Consider the following 13,766-nt stretch of genomic DNA (forward strand, 5'->3'; position numbering starts at 1 on the left):
TGTGAGCTAGACATTTAGATTCATTATAATACCTGCATTTTACTGCTTCATAATCTGGTACAATTATATAAAATAGATTGCTAAGTGGCCAAGTTTACCTGTAAAGGAGAGTTTAAAATACAACACAACATACACCATTATTCATGCTTCAGAGGCATGGCACTTAAAATATGACACAGTTACATCTGAACATTTTTATAGAATTCCACACCCAGAGGTTTGAGTATGTCACCTAACTCTATCATCCTGATGTTTGCCTTTTTGCCATGAAATTGTGCAAGGTGCCAATGATCCTCACAGTTCTGTTATATCATAAATCAGACTGTACCTGCAGAACTTTATGCATACAGATAATATGACAGAAAAAAAGAAAAAACCTTGTGTTATCATCTTTGGAACAGGATATAAAAGCAAGAATTTGAAATTCTCTTAAAAGTTGGAAAAGTAGGCTTGATAATCACTGGGCAGAACACAATGTCCAAGGCAGAACACAATAGGACTGAAAGACCTCATTCATCATTCTGTAGCTCTGGGAAACACAAAGTCCCTCAACCGAAACTCCCAGTAAAAAGTACATCCTCCAACAAATGTCCATGGGCCTGACTGAAAATACCCTGGGTTTTAGTATAAGTTGAAAATATAAACCTTTAACAGTTCTGCATACTCTGTTGCCTGTGCTGTCTTTCTCTTCTCTAAGGTCTACCTCAGTCATGCTGTTGGTCAAAGCTCCTTTACCAGGCCATCTCTGAAGATTCTAACCTACTCTCAATTGGCAACACTTGGATCAAGGGCACACTTCTGTGGTATGTCAACAGGGTTGGGGGTATTGGGTAACAGAGTGAGGTCATGAGGTCAGTGTAATTGGTTATGCTTAAGGACCCATCCAAGTCTGTCCCATTATCAGAAATAAGGCACAGCAGACATTCTGAGGCTTGGCCTATATGGTACAAGATCTGGGAAAAAAATTGTTCAGTAGTAAGCAAAGTATTATTAAGTACCCAGCTGAAGTTAGATGGTAAGAACTGTAGCACAAAGACAGCATGCTTCCATAACTACTTCAAAGACATATGGCCTAAAGCAGAACTGGGGAAAGCAGACTACATGGATTATTCTGGACTAGCTAATTGGATAGTACATAAGGAAGTGTACAGTAACTCAGTAACTTCTAAGTACTGTGCAGGTAGAGCAAGGACAGGATTAAATGATTCCAGCAGATGACTGATGGACCTGGGAAGGTTAAGAAAAATTAAAGATATCAATAAGGCAAAGAGTTGGCTCAATAAAAAGGGAGGGGAGGAAAATAAAGAAGCAGGATGAGTCTAAAGCAGTGGTTCTCAAAGTATGATTCCTGAACAACAGCATCAACATCAACTAGGAACTTGTTGGAAATGTAAAATCTCAAAACCTACTAAATCAAAACTCTGGGGATGGGTCCCAAGCAATCCAAATTTCAAATGTTTTTACCACAAAAAATGCCAAGTGTTTGAGGTGATTGTTATATTAGCTAGCTTGATTTAATTATTTCATATTGTGTACATAAAATATAACATCACTTTGTATTCCATAAATTTATGCAATTATAAATTGTCTATGTACAATAAAAAAAAAAGTAGAGGTAATAGGGGTTCTTAGCCTATTACTAAAGAAAGCTATGCATTGGGATGAGTAGAAAATAGCTCAGTGGTGGAAGTTATCCTGAAGCCAGCATGAATAACACAGCTCAAGAAAATAGTAGATTGGAAGGTGAGATCAGTGAAACAGCCAAGAGAGAATGGAGGATGTCTAGAGGGTGGAGAGAACACACGTTAATAAGATACAAGCCAACTTTCACATATAACGTACTGACACAAATTCTTTCATTACAAGCAAGAACAAAAGAGGTGGCTGTGGAAGTTGGTTGCTAGTTTTCTAGAGGTTATAATCATAGCTTTAAGGGTCCATTTAGAGGACAAAGAACATTTCTCATGGTAGAGGTGGGAACTGAGCTAACCCCACACATAAACTATGCAAAGTAAATTCCCATTCTGATAAAGGAAAGTTAGGACAAACCCCAAAATACCAATGTGACATTCTTAAATAAGGCCCTATATTTTAATAATATTCCTTTTTTTAGTATGGGGAAAGAAAGAGTAGAAAAGGTTTTGTAATTTGGCCAGAAAAAGTTACACAAGATAAAAACTTTATTTCCATGGATTTCTGAAATCAGATGCTCTTTAACAATCTCTAATTAAATGTACCCCCACTAAATAATATTCATTATTATACCAACCAAATTTACACAATTACTTTTGAAACATGATAAATAATAAACTATAAAATCTAATAGACTGTAAAATATAATAAATTGCAACAAATTTGTTAACAAGAAAAAAAGTTATTTCTCTAAAGACCCTGAACTTTTATAAAAATGTATAGAATTCTGTTTAACTTAATATATACAAAAAAATCTGCTTTGGATAGAGCATTTCTTTATGAATCATCCATCATTTCGCAGAGAATAAGGCACAAAATCACTAGCATTATAAATTACAAGTCTGTAAGAAAGTTTGAAGACAGCAGATGGTACATATGCCACAAAGAAAAGCAGGTACCTTTGGGACACTGACTAATATCAAAGTAACATGAGACTGTGCAAATGTAAAATTTACGGCAACTAAATTTTCCTTCTCTGATAAAGGTTAATCATTTTAACAGAGATCAACTGGTAATAACAAAGGAAAAAGCAAATTTCCTAAAACTACTTTATTTTGAAAAAAGGTTTTGTTTCTCAGTATCGAGCAGATTTTTAAAAACCGATTTAAGTCGTAAAATATTTTAAAATAGTATGTAAACAAACTGATAGCAACTAAAACAGTTTTAATGGCACATTCAGGAATTTACATTTGAAATGACATTACTGGCCAGTACTTTTTTGTGTGAATTCAAATTCTATGGTTATGATCCAAGTATCAATATTTTGTTAATGCTATTTGTTAACAAATATTTAAATTTAGTTATGTTTTTCAAAACAGCTAAAACACTAACACATGAGACTTTAGACAAATATACTAAAAAAATACTACTTCAGTAAAATGTTACAATAGCCAACATGTTATAATAATTATTTCCTAAAGTGATATCTGAAATAACCCACATCTAATGTTAATTACTGTCTTTTATGAATATTATAATGATATATCATAAGTGCTCTGAAGAGATTCTGCCAGTAATCATAATTCATAAAGAATTTTGCATATTAAATTTAGTCAGGATCAACATATATGAAATAAATACATGTCAGCATTCACTATACAGCTTATTCATTATCTTATTTATTTTGGCCATTTCACTGTTTCAATATCTCAGGAAATGAGGATCCAAGTATGCTAATTTTCCACAAGTTAGTCATCCTAAAATTTGAGCTGTTTTTCATCAGGAAATAGACTAACTCAAAGGTATACTTCCAGAAAATTTATTGTATATTAATCTAACAGAACTACTAGTAAAGCCAGATAAACAGAAGAAGCAATAAAAATATAGCATGGAATAAATGAAACTCTGATATTGCGCTCGAATGTCATAGAAGAGAGAAAGTAGAATTATAACAAATCTAATTTTTTAAAAAGTTGTACATGTCTCCTGAGCAGGAGGATTTAGGAATTATAATAATTAAACAATATAAGTACCTAACTATGTTTTTAAAAATTCCCTTTAATATTGGCTACCCTTAATTATTATTATCTGAACTATCTGCTTCTCTAAGACTGCCATATTGTTACCTCAGACATCAATACGAATTCCATGTTTCGAAGACATCATTTGTCTGGTCCCTGTTAAATACATAACCAATGAACAGATGTGAGGTAAAGATGATGTGATTATTACATAAAGCCAGAACGGCAAAGGAGAAGTTTTTCCAAATGGGCATATCCACAAGCCGTGACGAATTCCATCTCGGATATGGTGTGAGGTCCAGGATATAAACAACATCCAGGGAAGAAAGCACCATGAGTCTTTGAGCTTGAAAACATGCATAGTAATCTTCAGGGTCAGAACCACGATGGGTATCACAGTAGAACAGTGAAGGAAAGGTCTTCGTGGAAGAGTCAAAGCAGCCTGAAAGGGGGAAGTGGTAGCTAGTATCATTTTCTTCTTGGCAAAACAAAATTTTATAGCTTCTTAATATTTTAAAATATTTTCCAGAGTCTATTGGAAATGCAAAAGAAAGATTTTCTATTCTACCTCAATACATACACCAAAATTAAGTATAAAACAAAGAAGATAAAAGTGTGAGCAGGATATCATCTGAGTTAAAAAATGAAATCAAGGTGGTCTCAGGAATATGGTAATTCATTTTATAAAGTTTCCCATTATTTGCTTAGAAAAGCCACAATATTAACATAATTTACATCCCAAATGTATGGTTTGTGTAATTTGGATTTTTAAAGAATTGTCTGGGGCCTCCAAGAGCATTGAAAAAAAAACACCTCAAAACCAAATAAAGTATTCTTTGATTAATGAAGAAAAAAAGGAATATTTTTGTTATAACCATTTTATATTAGCCATGAATAATTTCAGAATTTATTTATAACATTTAGGGCTGGCCAGTTAGCTCAGCTGGTTAGAGTGTGGTGCCAATAGCACCAAGGTCTGGAGTTTGATCTCTCTACAGGCCAGCAAGAAAAAAGGAACAAAACATAGCTTGGGTGGCTTAAACAACAGAAATTTAAGGGGGCTTGCCAGTTGGCCCAGTTGGTTAGAGCATGGTGCTGATAACATCAAAGTCCAGGGTTTGATCCCTGTACCAGCCAACTTCAAAAAACAAAAAAACCACACAAATAAAGTTATACAAAACCTCAAACCCTCAGCATAAATAGAAGTCAGAGAATGCCCAAACTTCAAATTATCTGTAAGTATTAAAATAAACACCAAATCAGTGAGCTTTCTTTCTCATACTCCCACCACAATCCAGGAAAAGCTGTGTGGAAGAGAGAAGGGAAAGGTAAAATTTATCTAAAATTACCACTAGAAAGAGAAAGTTCAATCTAAGTGTGAAAATACTGAAAAGGGTCCTGGTAGATGAGAGCACTGACTACAGGGAAAGTCATTAATCCTGCATTAATTCTGGGGGAGAAGATGATAAAAAGGAAGGGAGAAGTATCCTTTGGAGATTGGGTGATGAAGGGGAGAAGTAGTAGTGAAAAGAAAAAATTTAGGTTCTGTCCAAAAAAACCCCAAAACTCAAAGGACACACAATCTTCCCATCTCATTAAAAAAAAGTCATCTATTATGAAGACTTTACCTGTCACACTGTCAAATCAGACCACCTTTAAGCTAGGAATCTTGTAAACTCCTCAAACTAGTATTCTTTAACTCTCACTTACTGACTGAACATCAAAGAGTTTATTCTGTGCTCCTCTTTCCCCCATGTAAAGCTAGGGCTAATGTCAGAAGCCTGCCGACTATACCAAGTGTAAAGCTACATGACTATGCCACTTGTCGAGTAAGGTAAATCATAACTAAGGCCAAAATGTTTTGTTATTTTAGTTATACTAAGCTTCCATTTATATTGTCAGAGCTAGGGCTCAGACCCTTCAAACCCCTTGTACAGACTGGGTCACCAGGCCCCTCACATGCCAGGCTGGGTCACCAGACCCCTCACACACAGGTCCACACTAGGTAATTGGGAAAGATCCTGGGAGCTGTTGGCAGACAACATGAGCTCAGTCCTCAGCAGCAGCAGCAGCAGCTTACAGTGGCCTCCAGCAGCAGTAGTGACAGACTCCCCATGGCCCCCCCTCCAGGGGTATCCTGGGGGTGGGGGACCCTGTGGATCAGAGCCACTCATCCTTCATACTTAAGTCCATAACCCAGGACATCTGGATGCACATGCTCAATTACAATAGACAATAACCAAGGAACACCTGGGCACACGTGCATATTTACATCAAATGCTCGGCAAGATTCTGAACATCTGAGAGGCCCTGACTATTTTCCTATATTTTCCCAACACCCCATTTGTCCACCACATTTTAAATTGTTTTGCTTCCACTTCATCAGAACGTGTAACATTTCTGTATTATTGTTCCAGTTTTGTCTCCACCTTTGTTTTTAAATTCTATGTCCACAATATATTTAGCTCAACACCAGTTCTTTTGTTGACACCACCTTTACCAAGAATGCCTTAGAATAAGGAATCATGTAATATCATGAAATGAAGTAATGAAACTGACCAAATCTATAAAAAGCTAGTATAGGAGGAAAACAGAATAAAAACGCCTTAGTTGTTCAACCCTGTTCCCCCAAATAAACAACAACAACAAAATGCTACATAAAGCCTAAGAAAATTATATTACAAGACTCTAAACTGAATTAAAGATCCTCAAACAACCATGTGTGGATATATGAAAAAACATCTTGAATCAGAAATTCAAAAATGTATGTGAATCCAATTATACGTTGTATATTAAAAACACACCAAAAATAAAATGATTCAGAAAAGCTAAAAATAAAGGGATGGGCAAAGGCATGCCAAGCAAATGGAAATAATAAGAAACAGAGGTAGTGATACTGATATTAGACAATGTAGAATTCAAGCCAAAAGCATAAATGTAACATTGAAAAGCCACTAAAAGCCACAATTCACAGTAAAGATATGACAGTTATAAAAAACTATATATCAAGTAATATAACAACAACTTTTATAAAGACATAAAGAGACAGAGAAACACACTAATAGGAGACAGATTAAGTGGACAAGAATAAGTAAGGATACGGAAGACACAGACTACATACCTGATAAAATGGATCTTATGGAGCTTTACATCCTGATAACAGAGAAATGCACATTCTTTCTCAAGTGCACATGAAACACTTGAACTGATCATATATTAATATGGGCATAAAGAAAACATCAGTAAATTTCAAAAAGAAGAGACATTACAAATAACAAAATAAAAAGACAAGGGGCCGGCCTGTGGCTCACTTGGGAGAGTGTGGTGCTGATAACACCAAGGCCACAGGTTCGGATCTCTATATAGAGATGGCCGGTTCGCTCACTTGGGAGAGCGTGGTGCTGACAACACCAAGTCAAGGGTTAAGATACCCTTACCAGTCATCTTTAAAAAAATAAAATAAGATAAAATAAAAAATAAAAAGACAGAAAGCTCCTTTCCATCTGGAAATTTAAAATTCTTCTATTAAACAACTTGTGTGTGAAAGGGGAAATACTAACAGAATTATACAGTTTCTAAAAATTAATAATGAAAACTTCAAATCAGAAACTGGGATAATTTAAAGAATGATAAGAAGAAACTTTATAACCTTAAAATCTTAGCAATAAAAGTAAAATAACAAAAAGAGAAGCATTATATTCCCAGCTAAAGAGGTTTTGAAAAAAGTAAAGGAATGAAATAGTAAAGATATCATGTTAGAGCTCTATCATTTGTTTCCAATACTTTGCATTTACAAATAATGCTGCAGTGAACAACTTGTGTATATATATTTTTATACTTAGAGGTATATCTTTTCTTTTATGTTTTACAAACTAGGCAGAAATAATACTATGCAATCAGCTAACTAAATTAAAACAAATGTTCTAGAACTTGCATTAAAAGCAAGACACACAGGAAAACTACAGATTTTATGACAGCAAGATTATTTCAAGTAGAGAAACTGTAATTTTTCTGATGTTAAAGTCAGTTTTACCGAATAGAACAAGGCAAACAATTGTTGCCAGCATCTAATTTCTAAATAAATGAATTTGAGGTCAACAACATAGCTTCTACTGAGATTAAGACAACTTCTATAAATAACTTCTACATCTAAATTTATTTCTTCCCTTCTACCACAGAGCACTTTCATGTACTATAATAGGAAGGTTTTAGTTTATAATCCATATTAGTAAAAGATAAATCATAGAACTGATTGGAAAGATTGACACTTTTTTTTTTTCTTTTTGGAGGCTGGCTGGTCTGGAGATCTGAACCCTTGACCTTGGTGTTATAAGGCTATGCTATAATCAACTGAGCTAACTGGGAGCCCAAAACTGACACTTTCAATAGAACACAAAAGGGTGGGTTCAAAGAGCCTATGGTAATCACTACTTGTAAGAAAGCAATAACTTGGTGTTGAGATGATTAGCAGTTATGCTCTGGATATGTTTAGAGGGATACTGATTCCTCACACTTTTGTGAATTAATATCTATTTATATTAATAGATACTAAGAAAAGAAATAAATTCTTGTTGTTTGGCTGATTTCCAAAACATCAGTGTAGATTTTCATTAATAGAAAAATAATGAATAATGAAAAGGAAATGGCATTATTATAGAATCATAGAAGTAAAAACAGATCACTGTCATAAATACTTATTCAATTTTGATATTTATTACTGACAATCACATACCACCTTATGATGAATATGAAAAAATTTTAATATTTCATTCAAAAATAAGGATAAGGATCAGTACTAGCACTATGCTATACTTTAATGTGCACTATCTCATTTAATCCTTATAACAACACTGTAAAGTAGGTAGTATTTTACAGAGGAGGAAACTGAGACTTAGGCTAGTAACTTCCCCATGTTTTACAGTTAATAAGTGACAAGCTGGGATTTGATATTAGGCCTGAGTCTATAGCTCATATTCTTAACACTACTACTTCAAGATCAATGAAAGGATATACTATAAAGCCTAAAAGCTTTTAAAAATTACAACAGGATGGTTAAATTCCAGATGAATACATGTATGAATCACATTTTTATAATGCTTTATAGTTTATCCCAATCTCTACTAACATTTATTGCTAACTATTTACCAGTCCATGTCACTTAACATGCTCACTTAACCCTCATAAGAACAATATGAAGTAATGTTATAATTCATACTTTACCAATGAAAAAATTGAATCTTTAAAAAGTACTCTGCTAAAACCACACATCAAGGATTCAAACTCAAGTCATCTCATTCCAAACATAAAAATGTTATATTGCATCTACTTATAGCAAAAAAGTTAAAATTTGTCTTTAATCAGCAATTACTGATTCCTTAATTAAGTTTCTAAATATATGAGACTATTTCTGAAAAATACCTGGTACACACAACTAGAAGAAGTGATAATTTCTCATTTGTTCAACAAATGTTACTGAACACCTAGTAAGTGAGCCAGGCATTGTTCTAGGCCAATGGTTAATGAAGTAGATAAAGTCCTTGCTCTATGAGTTTATATTTCTTTCCTGAAATGTTTACAGATCATAAACATGCAAAAGGTAGGCAAATGTTTTGACATTTAGAAAATATTATCTGAACCACTGTTTTAAGTTTAGTTCAGTTGGAAGGCAGGGCACTGTAAAGCTAAACCCTTTAATGCCTCAATGAAATGACTTAATTTCTCCACCAGGGACTGTGTTCTCACCAGTCCATTAAAATGCAGGCCCCAAGAAGGACTGGAGGAATGAATCCATTCAAGTCATTACCCAGGACTGTGAACCATCTTAAACCTATTCAACATTTTTTTTTTTTTAAAGATGACCTATAAGGGGATTTTAACCCTTGACTTGGTGGTGTCAGCACCATGCTCTCCCAAGTGAGCTAATGGCCATCCATGGCCTTGGTGTTATCAGCACCACACTCTCCCAAGTGAGCCAGGGGCCGGCCCAACCTATTCAACTTTTATGGAGCACTTAGGAGCTGCAAACTAACAAGGTTTGTATTTTCTTTTTTGTTTGTTTGTTTTGGTAGCTGGCTGGTACAGGGAATAGAGCCCTTGACCTTGTGTTACAAGGCCATGCTCTAACCAGCTGAGCTAACTGGCCAGCCTCTCATACTAACTATAAAACATAAAGAGTAAAGGGGAAAACTTAATTGTAGTCCTGAAGAAAGAACACTGAACAAAAAGAACTAGGACAGCTCTGAGAAGGACCCTTATTAATTTAAAGCAGTTTGCTAATACTGCTTTCAAGACTTGGCTAAATACATTCTCTGTAATCCAGCACTGAACTCAGAACAATTAGTGCAGTCCTTGCTCTACGTGCACCCATAGCACTTTGTGATGGCAAATAATTTGATGGGCAACATGTCTGTGTGCATCTTCAGGGAAGTATTAAGTACTCAAAAAACTTGAATGAATGGACTTTCTTATTTTAAAATAAGATTAATCCTCTCAAGCTCTAAATGATGTTGTGAAGATTGATATAATGGTGCTAAAGAAATTAAAGACCATAAAAATAAACATATGTGCTTCTTACCTTTAAAGACAAAGATCTAGCTAGAAAAAAGTGGTCAACATCAATAATAGAAGCTAAACATCCAGCTAAAATGATTTCTCCAAAATCAGTCTTCTTCTTGATACCAATGACTATCGCCCATGACCACATGCCAATCACACAATGTACTGCATTATCTGAGAGGGCGCGAACCCAGTCATTTTGCTGAATTATGGAAAACTGAAGAAGTTTTTCAGCCACTAGGCAAAATATCCCCAGACCAAGGCTGGAAATAAGAGATTCAGTACTACAAGTCTGGAGTAAAGCATGGGTCTTCTCAGTCTCAGACGCCATCACAATGTCAGTATATACTAAAAGCCATCAGGAACCAACAGTCTACTCTTGTTTACATTCCCAGCACCCTAAAACAGAAAGCAGAGAAAAATATTCATAAAGATTATGAACTGCCACATAATATTTAAACAAAATGATACCAGCAATAATTTCACAAATATAAGACCAAGTTGTAAAAGCTGGCATCTTTTATGTTATATATATAACATGCCATGTGGCCCAAGAGTAACATGAGAGGTCCCCAAAAAGTTCATGGAAAGATTTGTATTATCTTTTTATTCCATTTTTCCATGAACTTTTAAAAATATTCTCATAGATTAGCTTTGTAGGAACAATAGTATATGGTAGTATGTATCAAGGAGAATTCATCAAATAGTTCTCTCTCTTCACAATGTGTGCTACAAGGTAGTGGACATCCATTGTGTCTGTCTACCCAACAACTACTTTCCATACTTCTTCTGACAATGGTATCCTCTTCCTTTGGGAACACTACTTACCACAATACCTCAACTCCACAGCTGACCAATTACAGATCCCTGTTTCCCTAGTAACCGTGATTAACCTAGCAATGAGGGTGACCTAGGCTGGGCCAATCAGACTCCTTTCCAGAATATTCCTAAGTGGAGTTGGTGGGGAAAGTTGTTCTTCTTCTTGGAGGCCACGGGTTCCACTACAGGAAACAGCTTAGGAAAATGAAATCCCAGAGATGTAAAAACAAAATGCTAAGAGAATCATGAGGACATCAAGTCCTTAGGTCCCATCTCTAAGGTTTTCAGAGCAGCTCACCCTTCACTTCCATGAGCTACCCTAAGCATTTTTTCAATAAATCTCCTTTTCATTTCTGTTGCCTCTAACCAAAAAACCTTAAATTATATAAAAAGGCAATCATAATTCTGTGCTGAGTTCTTTTCTGGCACAGAATACTGAAATCATTTGTCTAGTTAAAGCCATCAAAACTGTGTGATACCTAATCTTCTATTTGATACTGTTTTGTTTTAATTTTGAAACTAAAGAATAACTAAATGATTTATTGAGAATGACTCAACTTTGGCTCTGCAATAAAAACTATACATAGCTCATTATCTATATTCTAAAATGTATATGGAAATGCAAATGACCTAGAATAGGAAAACAACTTTGAAACAGAGAAATAAGTTGGAGGACTTGCACAATCTGATTTCAAGTCTTATTATAAAGCTACAGTAATCACAACAGTGTGATATTGGTATACAGACAGACAAACCAATGAAAAAGAATAGAGAGTGCAAAGATAAGTCAACGGAGAAAGAATATTCTTTTCTACAAACGGTGCTAGAACAATTGAATATCCATATGCAAAAATAATACACTTCAGTCTATACCTTACTCCTTATACAAAAATTAACTAAAAATGGACCACAGACCTAAATATAAAACATAAAACTATAAAATTTCTGGAAGGAAACAGAACAATATTTTTGTGTCCTTGGGTTATGCAGAGTTATTAGATTCAACATAAAAAGCTTAATCCATTTTTAAAAATTTATAAATTAAACTTTTTCAAAATTAAGAACTTGTGCTTTTTGAAAGACAATGTTAAGAAAATGAAAAAACAAGCAAACTGGGAGAAAATATATGCAAATCTCACATCTGATAAAGGACTTGTATCCAGAATATATAAAGAATTCCCAAATCACAGTAATAGAAAAACAAAAAGAATACAAAAATTGGCAAAAGATTTGAAAAAGTACTTTACCAAAGATGATATATAGATAACCAATAAGTACACAAAATATGTTCAACATCATTAATTATTAGGAGAATGCAAATTAAAACCACAATGAGCTGCCAAATACACCTATCAGAATGGCTAAAATTAAAGACTGCCAATCCCAAGTGTTATAAGCAACCAGAACTCTCACACAAGGCTGGTGGAAATGAAAAATGGTATGACCACTTTGGACAAACAGTTTTCCAATATCTCAAAAAGTATGACCAGTCACTCAATTCCTAGGTATTTTCCCAAGAGAAATGAATGCATATGTATAAACAAAGACTTATATGTCAATGTTCATAGCAATTATCTGCATTAGCTCTAAACTGGAAACAACTCAAATGTCCATCAACACATGAACAGATCAAAAAAATATGGAGTAAAAAGAAACAAACAAGTGATATACATACAAATGTGAATAAATCCCAAAATAATTAATTATGCTAAGTGAAACAAAAAGAAGTACATAGTTAAAATCCATAGAACTGTACACGATAAAGGATGAAACCTAATGTAAACTACGCAAATAATAATGTATCAATATTAGTTCATTAATCGTAACAAATGTACCACACTAATACAAATGTTAATAGGGGGAAATGTACGCAGGGGAAAAGGGAGTACCTGAGAACTCTGTAATACCTGCTCACTTTTTCTGTAAATCTAAAACTATTTAGGTTTATAAAGTCTATTACTTTAAAATAAATAAATAAATGAAGTAAATATGAAAAAATGTTATAATTGTTAAATATAGATTATAGATGTAGATGTGCTGTACTTTATGATACTTTTGTGTGTTTGAAACTTTCATTTGGAAATGTGTTTTTAAAAAGAATACATAGTATGATTCAATTTATATAAAATTCTAGAAAATGCAAACTAATTTATAGTGACAGCAGATCAGTGGATGCTGGGGGACAGGAGAAGCAAGAATGATTAAAAAGGAGGTGCATAAAGACACTAGGGGGACACGTGTTCATAATGTTGATTGTTGTGAAGGTTTCATTGTTCATAGTTTCATACATGTACCAATATGTGTCGAATTGTATATTTTAAGAATATATAGTTAATTCCGGATCAATTATACTAGAACAAAGATGTAAAAAAGTTAGAAAAATGTATTTTGTTGGTAATGACAACATCAGGCTTTTGTGAAAAAAGAGCAATCTGAAAACAAGAGATTATGAAGATGAAAAACCTGGGTGATTAACTAAAAAGTCAATAGAAGCAATGCATAGTAAATAAGAACACTTTCAAATAATTTTTCCAAAGCTTAGGTGGAAAATAAAGGACAAAGACTTGGACACTAAAAGAAAAAAAATAAATTCCAAACATAAAAATAAAATCCTTAGAGTTCCCAAGTCATTAAAAAAAAAAAAAAAGTTATCTGCAAAAGAAAGAGAATGTGATTGTCATCAACCCTAAGTGCCAGAATATTGTGGGGTAACATTTACAGAGCTCTCAGAGAAAGGGA

At 34.0% G+C, this 13,766-nt stretch overlaps 1 protein-coding gene across 1 annotated transcript; it reads right to left on the reverse strand.

Moving 5' to 3' along the window:
* Positions 1 to 3,613: 3,613 nt before the first annotated feature.
* Positions 3,614 to 10,539, reverse strand: TMEM267 (transmembrane protein 267). Its single transcript, XM_063087380.1, has 2 exons — positions 10,228 to 10,539; positions 3,614 to 4,095 (listed from the first exon to the last, which is right to left on the reverse strand). Exons 1-2 carry the CDS (start codon positions 10,537 to 10,539, stop codon positions 3,760 to 3,762), a joined length of 648 nt encoding a protein of 215 aa, XP_062943450.1. The 3' UTR covers positions 3,614 to 3,759.
* Positions 10,540 to 13,766: the final 3,227 nt, after the last annotated feature.

The sequence above is a fragment of the Cynocephalus volans genome, chromosome 2 (genome assembly GCF_027409185.1).
Source record: "Cynocephalus volans isolate mCynVol1 chromosome 2, mCynVol1.pri, whole genome shotgun sequence".
Classification (NCBI taxonomy): Eukaryota; Metazoa; Chordata; class Mammalia; order Dermoptera; family Cynocephalidae; genus Cynocephalus; species Cynocephalus volans.

Excerpts from the sequence above, each read along its gene's own strand:
- TMEM267 (XM_063087380.1), bottom strand. The coding sequence starts at position 10,539 with ATGGCGTCTGAGACTGAGAAGACCCATGCTTTACTCCAGACTTGTAGT. Across the intron at positions 4,096-10,227 it reads CTAGATCTTTGTCTTTAAAG|GCTGCTTTGACTCTTCCACG; the intron begins GTAAGAAGCACA and ends TCCCCCTTTCAG.